General features: G+C 38.6%; 1 protein-coding gene across 1 annotated transcript in view; it reads right to left on the reverse strand.

Annotated features, from left to right (window-relative positions):
* Window positions 1-230: 230 nt before the first annotated feature.
* LOC124723191 (protein unc-50 homolog A) overlaps window positions 231-17,908 on the reverse strand; it is a 92,243-nt gene continuing 74,565 nt past the window's right edge. Inside the window, exons 6-7 of the mRNA XM_047248381.1 lie at window positions 10,344-10,445; window positions 231-1,037 (exon numbers count right to left, since the gene is read on the reverse strand). Coding sequence (XP_047104337.1) covers window positions 901-1,037; window positions 10,344-10,445 — 239 coding nt within the window. The 3' untranslated portion in view covers window positions 231-900. The remainder of the gene's footprint in view (window positions 1,038-10,343; window positions 10,446-17,908) is intronic.

Below are 17,908 nucleotides of genomic sequence, written 5' to 3' on the forward strand. Positions count from 1 at the left end.
CTAAGATTTAGGTTTTTGCCAAAATCTTCCATACTATCATAATATGGTCGATCTGTGTTAAAGAGGTATAATTTATACTGAAAGATGCCTTCAATTGATATACCATTACAATATGTAGGCTCAAATGTGGCAATGGTCACTGTTAAACAGCTGGTAAGTAGTTATAGAAATATTTAAGAATGAGAAACATACTACCGTGGAACTGCAATAGGACGCAGTAAGCACAGGTGTGTTTTTTATTGTCAAATATGTATTAATAAATTTCAGCTTGTCAACAATGATACAACATACAGAGGTCCTTTTTTTCCCCTGAAGTGTTTCCAATGATGAGACACATTTCCAGATCTCTCAAAGATTACATGCCTGTTTGATAATCTTAATTACTGCTACTACAGTTTATTTCTTACCTGTTTGTCTAGTTTTCATTAGCAATAAAAAGTCATAGCAATGTTTGTACAATAAATTATTTTGATTTCTGGTTAAAAATGTAATTGCTTCTTGTAATTATACATTTTGTGATAATCTGATCACTTCAAACACCATATATCTAATAAACTTACCTGTAAGTGATAGTAACAAAACTGGAAGACTGCATATATTTGTGTGAAAGACCTAATTCAGGGAAAGCAAAAACTTTTCACTATACTGTAACAACAAATATCAAAACTCTGAAATATATATTTACAATCACATATTAAAAGAAACAATTTAACTAATTTACATTACCGAAAATAAGGCAAATTATTATTTTTTTTCACTGCCTTGGGTACAAAAAGTTAATGTCACGAACACTGTTTATGACAATACCGTCACATTACAACATCTCCTTTGTTACCACTCTGATACTTTGTTATAATACATGTTATACATATTCAACACTTCACTGATTCACGTCTTCAGTTACGTTACTCTTCTTTCATAAAAGTTCATCATATCTTGAGATATATTCCAACCAGACATCAATGTTATAACATACAATGCCAGCAACACTGTCAGTGGATAAAGAAGTATATGAGTTCTCTGCAGAATTTGCAAACCTGCAACAGGAAAAGAAGAAGAAAAATTTTGGTGGAGATACAAAAATATGAAACAATTTAAAAGATGTTCCTACAGGTAAGACTATCTGCAGCCACAAAACCCTCAGTTTATAGTCTCCAAGTTACCGACAATCATGAACAGATAATTACAGCACTGATCACAGCAACAATTTCTTACACTTGTAAAAATGTAGTAAAGAAATAAGATAAAAATGTTTCCAACTCGCTTTGATAAAAAGTTTCTCTACATTTACACAACCAGTAATGAAGAGAAATTACGAAGTTAAGTGTAAGTGGAATTAGTTGCACATTTTTAGAGTACTAAGTGATTTATTGTTCAAGGAGATAAAAATTTCCTTCGGACCCCAAAAGAAATATAAACGCACTGATTTAATATTCACAAATGACCTTCAGCATTACAGAAAAGGTAAATGTTTATTTTGTAGTCCAACTTTTGAAATGAATGCATGCCACAGCCAGATGACTTTGCACTTAACTACACCAATTGCGATTAGCTGGCACCAGACCCCTATCACTCATCTCACTGAAACATCAATCACAAAGTAATTTTAATCAGAGTGTAATATGAATTGTCAACATCTGCACCACATTTTACTCTTGCTTCCCATGTGAAAATCTAACTCTGCAATATCACGTTCAGTATTCGTATTTTTTTAAAATATACTTCGACAGTGTTACATTTCAAATGACTGAGTCCATTTTTTAAACTCTGGTTAAAGAAGTAAATAAAACCAAGCAGATAGGATGTGGAATGCTGCCTTATGCCTTTTCAGTTTTGTTTTACCCAGACATGTTTTTCTGCACTTTTTGTACTATCTTCAGTGGGTTATCTTATTTTCTTGCTATAAAATTGTTGTTACATATTAAGATTTATAGAAACTATTGGTACAAAATATTTACAACTGTGACAGAGTCTGGGTAAATATTTTGTACCAAAAATTTCTCTAAATGTTAGTATGTGACAACAATTTTACAGTAAGAAAATAAAATAAACCACTGAAGATAGCACAAAAAGTGCTGAAACATGTCTGGGCAAAACGAAACTGAAAAGGTGTCTTGCATAAGGCAGAATTCCTTGTCCTATTTTCATATCAAGCATGGACATAAGAAGAGCTGCAACACCACAAGATGATTAAAACCAAGCAGAGTAACATTTGGTTAATTGAGATGCAGCCAAACATTCTTGTCCTCAACTTGTTGAAGGCTAAAGACATCTTTTACACAAGCTCTGTTGACAGAACACAGAATAGTAGTCAAGTGATTACTGGGAACCACTTTCTGCTAAGTATTACTACTACTATGAATCAGATAAAAAGCAAAAAACCAGTATTCCCAACATTTCCAACAATGAGTCTTGCACGTAGAAGCCCAAGGATCCTCAGCTAACTATTAAAAATGAGTCAATGGAAGAAAAACACTTCAAAGGCTAAGATACAGGTAGTGCAGACACATTAAATACACAGCGAGTTGGAGCTTGAAAGAAGCAAGATGTGGACCTGCGGCAGAATATCAATGACACCTGCACATCATGGCAAAGGATGTGGTAAAACTGTATGTCCAAATGTAGGAGCAGATCTTTTGACAAATCACAAAGTCAGAAAATATCTGCACTGTGGCACAAAGACAGTGCCAATAAATTTTATGCCCCAGAAGTCAATAGTGACATCTTTTAGAATAATTAGTAAAACACAAATAGAAGTAGCCATTATGTTTTCTGACAAGAATTGCTATTAATTTCATATCTATATGTCTGCTGTTACTTAAAAACTAGTGTGTGTGTGTGTGTGTGTGTGTGTGTGTGTGTGTGTGTGTGTGTGTGTGTGTGTGTGTGTGTGTGTGGGGGGGGGGGGGGGGGGGGGGGGGAGAAAGATTTGCTCTATTCTGATCATAGTACTCACTCATTATGTAGCCCATTTAGACAATGGACAAGTGTTTGCTGTTTTGAAAATTGTCTGTCTGTTGCAATTTAAATATACATACTTTATATACCACAAAAATTATACCTTTCATGTAGGCCTACTGCAAGCTTAATGATGCCCTCAGTTGGCAGTGTTACAATATATGAAGTTGATAACAATAAGAAACAGAACTGCATTTTTATTTATATTTGAGCTAGTTCTGGACCCTCAAATATTCATTGAGCTTGAGGTTTAGCATTTCTAGAAGTGTCCAAAGATCCACAAATGTTTTTCTAAGGTATTAATTACATTCGCAATTTTTTGCTATTAAGATGTTTCGCAGACCAATTATACACTACCCTGTGACAGTGCCTACGGTTGGTTATCCTGGTGCACTTTACTCGCACACATCTTTGTTTCAACATGCCATTTTATTACACTGCTAGTTCAGTTTCTGCCTCTGATAGCACTGTTCACCTGCCCAGCCTCACCTCTTACTCACTACGCACCTGTGTCACTACTTGTGTGATCCCCCCACTCTCATATGCACCATTTATTCACCCTTGGCTTAATTTTCCACTTGCCAGGCAAGAATAAGCATGCACAAGGTTATTACAACATCACCGATCACTAGATCTGAACAAGAACAGAAAAGTGGGAAGATATTTCTGATTAAAATGTGTGACCATAAGATGATGAGAAACAACATGAACAGTCAACAGAAAACATTCAGTTCCGTGGAGAAGAACATTACTGCCCAAATTCAGAATTATTGTAGGCCATGTGCTAGGCACATTTATACTATGGAAGAGAGTGTCAGGGTTAGGAGACACTCAACACTCAAAAACAATACTAGAAAGTTACCATGATGGCACAAAGAGCTACATAGCTGTTTCAAATTCAGCCAGCTCCTTGGCAAGAAACAAATGCAGAAGAAACTAAAAATACACATAAGGTCTGTTAACCCTGAAAGATTCACTGAATTCAAAAGAAAGATCTAGCCTATGGAGTTTTGAAAAAATTCTAAAAAGGTCCTCCATAAATCCATTTAATGGATCAAAGTTACCTGCTTAGATGTTCATTTACCATGTTGGATTAAAAAAGATTATATTTTGAAAGTCCTTTACAATAGAAGATCACAATACATTTCCTATTTGTGACCACTGCATGGATGCAGAAGTGACAGACAGAAATGAGTCAAATTCGAAATAAAACATAAATGAACACTTTTGATAGAGAAAAGCCCACTGCACCTAGTGCAGTACCATTAGATTTTATGTTAATTATGCATGAGAACTGGCTGATCCTGGTGGCTGGATTGATGAAGCGCCCTTGGAAAATGGCATATGTGATTTCAGTCTTCAAGAAAAGTCACAGAACAGGTGCATAGAACTAGAGAACTATCTCATTGATGTCAAATTGTTTCAAAATAATAGAACATATTTTATTCTCATGTTTCACAGCTTTTCTGGAGACTGAAAAACTCTTGTGTAGGAAACAACATGAACTCGGCAAACACCAGTTTTGTGAAACTCAGTTTGCCTCGTTGACTGAAGAGGTACAGGGGCTATGTTGTGGAGCTCAAATTAATTCCATGTTTCTTTACTTCAGGAAACCTTCAATTCAGTTCTGTACCATCATCTAGCAGGCAAAATTACATACTTATGGTACACTGTAACAGATATGTGAATGGGAGGTTACTTTCTAATAGCAGGGTGGCAACATAATAAATCAAAGTAGCATCTGGTGTACAAAAAGGATGTCTGATAGAACTGTCATTGTTGGTGATGCTATTGCCAACCTTTACCAAGGTTTCAGCCCAAATAATTGAGCCTTCTTCAGAAGATATACCTGAATCTAATTTGTCTAAGAGGGCATGGTCTAGAAATAAAACTAAAACAGCCTGAATAGGTGCGGTCACATTTTAAAAATGCGGTACTAACCATCATAGGCATTTTGTTAGGTTACATGGGAGGAGGTATTATGTGCATTAACTCTCCTTAGAATATACACACAATAGTAAATATGTCAATCAAGTACAACAATTCTTTTACAGTCTGCTATTGGAGTTAAATCAGCATCTATCTGAGGCTTTTCTCTTTACATACTTATGGTACACTGTAACAGATATGTGAATGGGAGGTTACTTTCTAATAGCAGTGTGGCAACATAATAAATCAAAGTAGCATCTGGTGTACAAAAAGGATGTTTGATAGAACTGTCATTGTTGGTGATATATAAACAATATACCAGAAACACTTCTTACTATCTGAGACTGTTTGCAGATGACATGTATTTGTAAGGAGAGTTCATATCATAAGAAAACTGTTACAAAATGCAAGAAGATTAGAAGGAAATTAATCCTCGGTGCTGATCCTTAACATACATAAATGCAAAGAAATGCATATTAAGACAGGAAAAGACACAAAAGCTGAGTGGTCTGCATGCCTATTGCTATGCGGAGGACCCAGGTTCAATTTCTGGTACTGGCAAGGATATTCCCTTGGTGAGAGGACTGGTAGGAGGTGCACTTAGCCTCGGGAGGCCAACTGAGGAACTACTCAACCGATTAGTAGTGGTTCAAAGGTCAAGAAACCCGGCAATGATTGGGAGAGCAGTGTGTTGACCACATGCCCTTAATACCGCATCCAATAACACTATTGGCAGAGGATGACACGGCAGTTGGTTGGGCCAACTGGCCTGTTTAGTTCCCGAATGTAAAACTTTATGTTAGCTTACCTAACTTCCTTGTTTCATTTAAAGATCTTGTGCAGGAATGATGATCCTTGGTAAACTTCCAAATTAGCTCAAATTTCTCTAATATATAAGAAACTATCCGTCTCAACTGCACTAATGAAGCCAACCTTTACCAAGGTTTCAGCCCAAATAATTGAGCCTTCTTCAGAAGATATACCTGAATCTAATTTGTCTAAGAGGGCATGGTCTAGAAATAAAACTAAAACAGCCTGAATAGGCGCGGTCACATTTTAAAAATGCGGTACTAACCATCATAGGCATTTTGTTAGGTTACATGGGAGGAGGTATTATGTGCATTAACTCTCCTTGGAATGTACACACAATAGTAAATATGTCAATCAAGTACAACAATTCTTTTACAGTCTGCTATTGGAGTTAAATCAGCATCTATCTGAGGCTTTTCTCTTTACTACATGACTAGATATTTAACCGTTGGTAACTGTTCCCTGTGATTGAGGGCCAGTTGTATAACTGACAAATCTTCAGATCTAAGCTGAAAGGTTTGCACATTAGTTCCTTGCAGTAGTTGAGAACTTTTCTCTGTAATGTATTATTTATTCTCTGATGTTTTGGTGTTTATAAATTTTTTGTGTCTTTTGTTTATAAGTTTTCTTAGCATTAATTTGTGAACTCTGTGCTGACTTTTTCCATAAGCAGGTAGCTTTGGCTTGCATGGACAAACAGAATCTGATGGATGAATAAATACACACATCAAAAAAAGTTTTGCATCACCCCAGTTCCGAGAACTCCTGAAGATAGACAGTGACTGTGGATATTGTATCACAGACACAGTCCCTTTGACTGCCCAGAGATGTCACTAAACCCGCCCAAAGATGTAAACAACCCTGCATGAGCAGTGCCTATTAGACGGAGGGGGTCCGAATGCCGATGAGTACAATGTCATTCCACTAGGAAGTAGTACACGGCTCATGTTGTCTGTAGTTCAACCATGCTTGGACGGTCAATCCCACAGTTCGACTGCATCCGCATTGTTGCTTTGTGTCAGGAAGGGCTCTCAACAAGGGAAGTGTCCAGGCGTCTCGGAGTGAATCAAAGCTATGTTGTTTGGATATGGAGGAGACACAGAGGCAGTAACTGTCGATGACATGTCTTGCTTGGGCTGCGCAAGGGCTACTACTGCAGTGGATGACTGCTACCTACAGATTATGGCTAGGAGGAACCCTGAAAGCAACACCATCATGTTGAATAATGCTTTTTGTGCACCCACAGGACGTCGTGTTAGGACTCAAACTGTGTGCAATAGGCTGCATGATGTGCAACTTCACTCCCAACATCGATGGCGAGGTCCATCTTTGCAATCACAACACCATGCAGTGCAGTAAAGTTGGGCCCAACAACATGCCAAATGGACCGCTAAGGATTCGCATCACGTTCTCTTACTGATGAGTGTCGCATACGCGTTCAACCAGACAATCGTCGGAGATGTGTTTGGAGGCAACCCGATCAGGCTGAACGCATTAGACACACTGTCCAGCGAGTGCAGCAAGGTGGAGGTTACCTGTTGTTTTGGGGTGGACATACGACACTAGTGGTCATGGAATGCGCCGTAAAGGCTGTACAATACATGAATGCCATCCTACAACCGGAAGTGCAACCATATCGGCAGCATATTGGTGAGGTATTCATCTTCATGGACAACAATTCATGCCCCCACATGCACATTTTGTGAATGACTTCCTTCAGGATAACATCATCGCTCGACTAGAGTGGCAAGCATGTTCTCCAGACATGAACCCTATCGAACATACCTGGTACAGATTAAAAAGGGCTGTATATGGACAATGTGACCCACCAACCACTCTGAGGGATCTATGCCGAATCACCATTACGGAATGGGACAATCTGGACCAACAGTATCTTGATGAACTTGTGGATAGTATGCCATGACGAATACAAGCATGCACCAATGTAAGAGGACATGCTACTCGGTATTAGAGTTACCAGTGTGTATAGAAATCTGGACCACCACCTCTGAAGGTCTCGCTGTATGTGGTACAACATGCAATGTATGGTTTTCATGAGCAATTAAAAGGGCGGAAGTGATGTTTATGTTGATCTCTATTCCAATTTTCTGTACACGTCCCAGAACTCTCGATACCGAGGTGATGCAAACCTTTTTTTGATGTGTGTAATTAAAGAAATGGGCCTTTCCCTCTACTTATACATAACAAATAAAATTCATTTATGATGAGTGTCAATTGTCAATCCCTGGACCCAGGGTAGATATTATAGAAGGCTTCCTCCTTTCTGAAATAACTCTGTGTGTTACAAAATCCCTATATGCAATAGTATGATTTACAAACCACCACTTGTAACTTACCAACTACCCAATTTGTATATGTTGTGAAAAGTATCAGATCTACAACACTCCCTAAGGGTATGCCCAAAGCTACCTTTCTATCTCACAATATTTCCACATTAAACTACCTATCTGATGAACAAAGTGATCAGAGTTGCATAAAATAATTGTATGATGAATCTCTGTTGAACCCTAAACAGGAGCTTTTCAGTCTCCAAAATGGTAATGATTCACAAGCATAAAATATGTTCCATAATTATAAAGCAGAGTGAAATCAGCAATATAGACCTGTACTTATATGCTACAGTCTGAAAATAATTCTTGAAATGGAAATGACCTGTGGGTTCAACGCCCCCCCCCCCCCCCCCCCCACCAAATCACCCTTCACAATAAAAAACCACTCGGGAGGGTTTGTTGCTTATCAAGATATGCCAAACTACTGTTAGAAGGGGAGCAAGTTCTTTCGCATACTCTATACAGAATCATAAGGCTGCCTCATCTGGTACAGCTGCCATCCTTCAGTTGAGCCATTTTAGCGCATTTAAATCTATCTGTGGAGAACAGAAATGCCGGGGGGGGGGGGGGGGGGGGGGGGGGAGGGGGAACAGTGAGTCAAATTTGCCCCTTAATACGTCTTATGTTACAGGACCCCAGTTTTGTACAATTGGCCCTTATTTTCATGATGGAGGATTAATCTTATGAAAACAGTAGCCTTTCATAAAAGACAGTGTGTTAGAGGCACAATTTATTTACTTTGATTAATAATTGCCACAGAAAACTCATGAATGGGTAAGCTTATGATTTATCAAGAGTACCCAAGCAGAGTACAATTCATCCATGTAAAAAAACACATGAAGTCAGCAAAATGAATCACTTGTGAGTTCCAAAATGCTACCAGCAGTCCAGGTAGCATAATGACCGTGTATAGGGCGTTAAAAAGGATGAGGTACAATGGTCCTCATAAGCCACACATTTCTATAGTCAGCGTTAATTGATGCTTCAGGTGGTGTAACAAGCAACACAACTGAACAGTGGTTGACTGGTGATTTGCAGTGGTGATTTGATGGAAGGGTTTGGGGTTGGTGAATGCTTGGAGAATGCTACATGCCATCATGTGTAGTGCCAACAGTGAAGCACAAAAAAAGGTCAACTTATGGTATGGCAGTGTTTTTCATGGTTAGGTTGTGGTCCCCTTATTGTTCGTAAGAAAATGCTAAATGCGAAAGGATATGAATACATTTTAAAGCATTGTGTATTGCATACAGTAGAAGAACAGTTTGGTGATGAGAACTCATACTAGAATGACAATGCACCCTGTCATAAAGCAGTGTAAATGAGGTGATGGTTTGTGGACAAAATGTTCCTGAAATGGAAAGCCTGCCCAGAGTTCCAAGTTGAACCCATTGAAGCACTTTCGGGATAGGTTATAACTTTAACTTCACACCAGAACCTGGGGTAAAAAAATCACTACCTCTTCTGGTTTTGGATCTCGAGGAAGAATGGGCTGCCATGCCTCTACAGACATTCAGACACCTCATTGAAGGGCTCCCTAGTAGGGTTCAAGCTGTCAAAGATAAAGGTGGACACACTGCATATTAAGGTCTCCTAATAGATGTCTGGATAGTTTTTATCAGATAGTGTATCAAAAATTCCATGATAAATCATGTTTTTGAATCCATATTAAACAGTAGGTCCTTCCATAACTCACTGAGTAAGTCAGTTTAAAGACTGAAAAAAAGCAAGGGCATACCAACTACAATAGGACCATGTGTAGTAGAGCCCTGTGTTGTTTAAAATAACCTTCAGGTTGATGAGGTCTGTGTTTCCTTTATACTAAAATTACTAAAATGATGGACCATCAAAGAACTAACTTTGACACTGAACTATTCAATACAATTTTTGTCAAAAAAAACTGATCAATTACAAATATGTATCTCAACATGTAATTTCAAGATAGCAAAGACAAAATTTTTGCTAACAAGTACCTACAATGAATTACTCTACTTTAAAATGTTTCACAGTAAAAGAGACTCTAGTATATAAAAACTGTACACTTGTACCATTAAAATGCTCGTAGCATCTGCATTATAGAGTCATATTTGGGGAAGGAGAGGACCACAAAAACTATGACACGTATCATGAACAACTGGTATTAATAAATAAAATGCATCACTCCAATGTAATGTACACTTATACAAATGATTATAAACAAAAGACCTTTTAATGTACTATTGTTCCTTAAAAAAAGAACCCCCCCCCCCTCCCCCCCCCCCCACACACACACACAGAGAGTGATATCCAAATACTTACAACTGTAGCCTAAAAATGTGATATAGATGTAATAGCCAAGGGCGATCAGCCACAGGGTATTTCCAAATAATCTGGCCACGAACCAGGGTTGATACAGAAAAGCTGGAAAGGAAACAACAAGCATTTAATATATATATATTATATATGTATTCCATCACAGAAATGTTATTAAATCATCTCATGAGAATATTCTGAAAATAAGTCTATTACAATACATTCGATACAATGTATCAGTGCTTCACAAAAATTTTAAAGATTCAGTGTATGATGATTAACTACCCTCATTTATTTTCACAATGAAATTCCTGAACATGCAAAAAAGTATCAAGGGTCTTCAATTGGAATTAGGGATAATCAAATTGTCACTGACATTTTTAAAAAGTAATTATGCAAACTAATTTCCTCATACTGTGCAACATGTAGATGATTACCTTGATAGATATAGACAATCTACAAGTCATATTAGAGGTGGACGATCTGTCATGCACATTTGGTTGTGTCTGAAGGTTTTCTACTCTTATTTGCATTAAGACATGACAAAACATCAACAGTTAAAACACAGGAGACATAGTCTACATTAATCACAGATAAGATATGTATGAGTCTCCTCCTCAGCTTAGAAATACACGAGTTCAAAGAATGGGCAGTCTTTCCCATGGTAGAAAGTAACTATGTCAGGAACAATGGCCAACAGAAATGTACATTTCTTTGTTTTAAAAATCTTCTTCTGCCACCCAGGATTAGGGCTTATGACCTGTTCCGCCTCACAATCTCTTCCTTGCCCTTCACACATCTTCAAGTATTTAAACTGAGTGTGATGTTTAGCATCATAACTAACAGCGAGTCTTTCACTAATTCCTGGATCACTATAACAAAGCGACTGACAACTATTAGTGTACAGGACAGTTACCACAGCAACAATCAAACCAAACATGGTTTAGTAGTGTGTTCTTTTCTGTTCATAGTTTTCATTTCAGAAACAGCAGCAGACAATGCTTGTGAACAGTAATGTAAATGTTGTGATTCAATTTTATTGTGCATTTTGTTGCTCTGTGTAGCATGCTTAACACAGAAGGTACACAGAAAAGTGACAAGGTTTTTTGTGTAGTTAGCATTTTGTTGCTCTGTGTAGCATGCTAAGAGTGAAGGTACGCAGAAAAGTGAAAAGGTTATTTTGTGAGTGCAAAGGGCAATGCTGCACATTAATAGACAGCGTATCAGCTTATCTGGTATGAAACACACAGCTGTTGCTGCTGCAGCCATACTGAACACTTGGGTCTGTTGAACCAGCATCATCCTTTTCCATGCTCAGAAATTCTCCTGTTGGAATCAATTTGTTATTTTGATCCAGTTACAGAGTTAACTTGTTCATTACAGGTTCTAAGCGTCTCTTACGTGACTTTATTCTAACCCAAACTTTTTTTATTAAACTGAGGGAAAACGCAGGATGGAAATTAAACATATGGCGAAAGATCACTACCAAATAGAGGACATGCTGAGCAATGAACAAGCATGTAGAAAAGGGCAATTACAAATTGCTAACAGCAGTCTCAAGTGATAAACAGAGAACAAGCAGTGCCTGCAGCCCACAGTGGTTTGTTACACACTATGACATTATCTTGGTGAAATAGAAAGTGGATGGACACCTGCGCTGTGTTGCTCTTGCCCAAAGCAGGCAGCTTGATTTTTTTAAAGAGACTGCAGTGTGCAAATGGGAGAAATGTGATAAGAACCCAAATGGTTAATTTATTTGGTGCATGCAATGTTTTTGTACGATACTTGCCATACCAATGACAAAAATGTGGAAACACTGAGGGAAGTGGCTCCAAGTCTAAATCAAACAGGTATTAATATATTTCAAATATTTAAGAATCATGAAAGAAGGCTGTATATGTGGAAGAGAGCTGGAGACACCAGAAGGTTTCAGTCTGATTATATAATGGTACGACAGAGATTTAGAAACTAGGTCTTAAATTCCCAGGGCCAGATGTGGACTCTGATCACAACTTAATGGTTATGAACTGTAGATTAAAACTGAAGAAACTGCAAAACGGTAAGGAGGTGGGAACTGAATGAACTAGCAGTTGTCAAGAGTTTTAGAGGGAGCATTACGGAATGTTTGACAAGAAAAGGGGAAAGGAATACAGTAGAAGAAGAATGGGTGGCTCTGAGAGATGAAATTCTGAAGGCAGCAGAGGATAAAACGGGTAAAAAGACTAGGGCTAGTAGAAATCCTTGGGTAACACAAGAGATATTGAATTTAATCAAAGAAATGAGAAAACATAAAAATGCAGCAAATGAAACAGGTGAAAAGGAATACAAACATATCAAAAATGAGATTGACAGGAAGTGCAAAATGGCTAAGCAGGAATGGCTAGAGGGCAAATGTAAGGATGTAATTTAAGCATGTTATCACTAGGGGGTAAGATAGATGAATCTAAAGGAAACTTACAGAGACCTTTGGAGAAAAGAGAACATCCTGTACGAATATCAAGAGCTCAGATGGAAAACCAATCCTAAACAGGAAAGGAGGAAGGTTGAAGGAGTACACACAGGATCTATACAAGGGTGATATACTTTAGGGCAATATTATGGAAATGGAAGAGGATGTAGACGAGGATAAGATGGAAGATATGATACAGCATGAAGAATTTGACAGAACACTGAAAGATCTAAGTCAAAACAAGGCTCTGGGAGTAGACAACATTCCATTAGAACTACTGGAAGCCTTGGGAGAGCCAACCATGGCAAAACTCTTCCATCTGGAGCAAAATGTATGAGGCAGGTGAAATACCCCTCAGACTTCATGAAGAATATTATAATTCCAATTCCAAAGAAAGCAGGTGCTGACAAGTGTGAAAATTACCACACTATCAGTTTAATAAGTCATAGGTGCAAAATACTAACAAATTCTTTAGAGACAAATGGAAAAATTGGTAGAAGCTGACCTTGGGGAAGATCAGTTTGGATTCTGTATAAATGTAGGAACAAGCGAGGCAATACTGACCCTATGATTTATCTTAGAATACACACATCAAAAAAAGGTTTGCATCACCTTGGTTCCAAGATTTCTTGAACCTGTATAGAAAACTGGAATACAGATGACTATAAACATTATTTCTGCCCTTTTTGTTGCTCATGAAAACCACACATTGCGTGATGTACCACCATACAGCGAGACCTTCAGAGCTGGTGGTCCAGATTGCTGTACACACCAATATCTATAATACCCAGTAGCATGTCCTCTTACAAGGGTGCATGCCTGTATTTGTCATGGCGTACTATCCACAAGTTCATCAAGGCACTGTTGGTCCAGATTGTCCCATTCCTCGATGGCAATTCAGCGTAGATCCCGCAGTGTGGTTGGTAGGTCACATTGTCCATTAACAGCCCTTTTCAATCTATCCCAGGCATGTTCAATAGGGTTCATGTCTGGAGAACATGCTGCACACTCTAGTCGACCAGTGGCGTAAAAGTCAGCCCCACATAATGTCACCCCAAAACAGCAGGGATCCTCCACCTTGCTGCACTCGCTGGACAGTGTGTCTAAGGCATTCAGCCTGATCAGGTTGCCTCCAAACACGTCTGACGATTGTCTGGTTGAAGGCATATGCGACACTCATCAGTGAAGAGAACATCATGCCAATCCTGAGAGGTCCATTCAGCATGTTGTTGGGCCCATCTGTACCATGCTGCATGGTGTCATGGTTGCAAAGATGGACCTCGCCATGGACGTTGGGAATGAAGTTGCGCATCATGCAGCATATTGCGCACTGTTTTAGTCATAACACGATGTCCTGTGTCTGCACGAAAAGCATTATTCCACATGATATTGCTTTCGTGGTTCCTCCGAGCCATAAGCTGTAGGTAGTGGTCATCCACTGCAGCAATAGCCTTTGAACAGCCTGAGCAAGGCATGTCATCGACAGTTCCTATCTCTCTGTATCTCCTACATATCAGAACAACATCGCTTTGGTTCACTCGGAGATGCCTGGACACTTACCTCGTTGAGCGCCCTTCCTGGCACAAAGTAACAATGCGGACATGATCGAACCGCGGGACTGACCATCTAAGCATGGTTGGACTACAGACAACATGAGCCGTGTACCTCCTTCCTGATGGAATGACTGGAACTGATCGGCTGTCGGACCCCCTCAGTCTAATAGGCACTGCTCATGCATTGTTGTTTACATCTTTGGGCAGGTTTAGTGGCATCTCTGAACAGTCAAAGGGACTGTGCCTGTGATACAATATCCTCACAGTCAACATCTATCTTCAGGAGTTCTGGGAACCGGGGTGATAAACTTTTTTTGACATGTGTATAAGGAAAGGCAAACCAACGTTAATAGCATTTGTTGACATAGAGAAAGCTTTTGACAATGTTGACTGGAATACTCTCTTTCAAAATCTGAATGTGGCAGGGATATAATACAGGGAGCAAAAGGCTATTTACAATTTGTAAAGAAACCAAATGGCAGTTATAAGAGTCGATGGGCATGAAAGAAAAGCGGTGGTTGAGAAGGGAGTGAGACAGGGTTTTAGCCTATCACCAATGTCATTCAATCTGAATATTAAGCAAGCAGTAAAGGAAAGAAAAGAAAAAATTGGAGTAGGAATTAAAATCCAGGGAGAAGAAATAAAAACCTTGATTTTGCTGATGACATTGTAATTCTGTCAGAGACAGTGAAGGACTTGGAAGAGCAGTTGAATGTAATAGACAGTGTCTTGAAAGGAGAATATAAAATGAACATCAACAAAAGCAAAACAAGGATAATGGAATGGAGTCGAATTAAGTTGGGTGATGCTGAAGGAATTAGATTAGGAAATGAGACACTTAAAGTAGTAAAGGAGTTTTGCTATTTGGAAAGCAAAATAACTGATGATGGTCAAAGCAAAGAGGATATAAAATGTAGACTGACAATGGCAAGGAAAGCATTTATAAAGAAGAGAAATTTGTTATCATCGAGTATAGATTTAAGTGTCAGGAAGTCTTTTATGAAGGTATTTGTATGGAGTGTGGCCTTGCATAGAAGTGAAACATGGACGATAAATAGTTTAGACAGGAAGAGAACAGAAGCTTTTGAAATGTGGCACTACAGAAGAATGCTGAAGATTAGATGGGTAGATCACATAACTAATGAGGAGGTACTGAATAGAACTGGGGAGAAGAGGAATTTTGGCACAACTTGGCTAGAAGAAGGGATCGGTTGGTAGGACATGTTCTTTCTGATGCATCAAAGGATCACCAATTCAGTATTGGAAGGAAGTGTGGAGGGTAAAAATTGTAGAGGGAGACCAGGAGATGAATACACTAAACAGATTCAAAAGGATGTAGGTTGCAGCACTTACTCGGGGATGAAGATGCTTGCACAGGATAGAGTAGCATGGAGAGCTGCATTAAACCAGTCTTTAGACTGAAGACAACAGCAGCAACAATAACAACAACAACAAATTTATAAACAGATGCATACTGGTACTTGTAATTGTTTACTGTAAAATGAGTATTGTTGTGCAAAACATAGTTCAGTTGCTATTATAATATGCTTGTGTGAACTTAGAGCTAACGATTCTATTCTTAGATATCTACCTTTTGACTAGGTGATTAATGGTACTAAAACTGGAGCTAGTAAAGATTTCCAGTTCAATGAGTTTGCGTAATATTTCAAATTGTTCACAAGAAATACGAAAACAACTAAGAAAACTGTGTTCACATGACCATAGTTCGTTCCAAAGATTTTTATTAATATGGTATGATCACATTCTTTGTTTTCTCAAAGAGAGTGCAACTAAAAACAACAATTAGTCATCATCAGAATGACTGCTAATATTTACTGCACAGCAACTGACTCACTCACAACAAGCACCATTCAATACTGAATCGCTTAGCCTTGGCTATGAGCTGATTCACCATAGCCAATGGCTACAGGCAACAAAAAACACACACACACACACACACACACACACACACACACACACACACACACACACACATAGAGAGAGAGAGAGAGAGAGAGAGAGAGAGAGAGAGAGAGAGAGTCCCTCCCCCCCCCTCCGTCCATTAGCTAAATAAGATTTTTTTTTATTTTAAATAATGAGCAGTGTACACTCCCATCCCATCTGGAAAGAAATAATGCCAATGTATAAGTGGGAATGATACATAAAAAATGGAAAGGTGGGAGAAGAAAAACTGAAAAATAAAAGTGATACACATGGGCTTCTCAAAATGTGAGATAGAAAATGGCTGAAAGGAAGGGAGGGAAAGGGAAGGGAAAATACAAAGAAAATAAAGCTGCAAAAAACAGTTGAGTGAAACCCAATTTAAGTTACAACTATGTACACGAAAAGAAGTAAAAATGTGTTGGATGAAGTAATAGTGGAAAAGGTAAACTATAGCCTATCAAACTGTATTCCAGAAAATGTTCAACAGTTCTGAGGGTTTACTGGTGGTCTAATGAATGTACACTGATGTGCAAAACCGATGGACGAAAGTAACTTCCACCTGATGTGCCACTGCTACATAACACAGTTCGATGAAATTTGGACTATACATTGAAAGAACTGCTACAGTATAGTACAGAAGGTAACTGAAAGAAATAAGGAATGAGATGAACAGATGTGACACTTTTATTCAAAGACAATAATTAAACTAAAGCCTCGATGATTCATGATGATCCCCTGGGCATCACAACAATTGGATATGGTTTTTAATAGGGTGTGTGATCTCACAATGGCAACAATATTCGTAAGGAGTTCTTGTGATAGGACATCCCATTCCTCCACCAGTGCAGTTTACAACTGCTGGATGGTCATCGGTGCATGTGGACATGCTCCAAAATGTCTTTCCCAACAAGTGCTCCATGATACTTAATTCGGGGTGGGGGGGACTGGCAGACCAGTCTGTTTGCTGAATATCCACTCATTCATAGAGCTCCTCCAGTAGATGTGGTCATGCATTGTCACCCTTAAAAATTAAATCACAGTCAAATAGTCGAATGCAACCCCTTTGAAGATATATGCAGAGAAGGAGTACAGTGTCAAAATAACACTGGCCAGTGAGGGTGCTGCGTTCACAGACTAGGATGTTGGTACACCTACGCAACATTATGCCTCCCTACACCACAACATCTGCACCACCAGAACGATCCTGTTTGACAATGTTGGATATACCCTCATGTGGCGAGGGGTGGGAACATGTAATACACCCCGGAGCATTGTCGAATATGATCATTTCAGTGGTCCAGGTATTATTGGACAAGGAGGTGTTACGTTCCATGGGCACACTGACCTCTTAATTTCTTAGCACAGTACACTCACTATTCAACATTATTCAGGGTGCGTACACGGACAAGAAAAAAAGTTCCTGGATTTTTCCCTGAGTTCCCGATTAAAAACACACTTTCCTGAGTGAAAGCAAGTTTTTTCCATGTTAAATGACAATATACTCTTCCTTGGAGGGTAAAGCTTATCAGTCCTTTGAATGCTAAAGGTTTTATACACCAGCATAGAACTTCCAACACTTTAGGAAATGAAACCCGGCCAAAAAAAAAAAAAAAATATATATATAT

This window comes from Schistocerca piceifrons, chromosome X, assembly GCF_021461385.2.
Source record: "Schistocerca piceifrons isolate TAMUIC-IGC-003096 chromosome X, iqSchPice1.1, whole genome shotgun sequence".
Lineage (NCBI taxonomy): Eukaryota > Metazoa > Arthropoda > Insecta > Orthoptera > Acrididae > Schistocerca > Schistocerca piceifrons.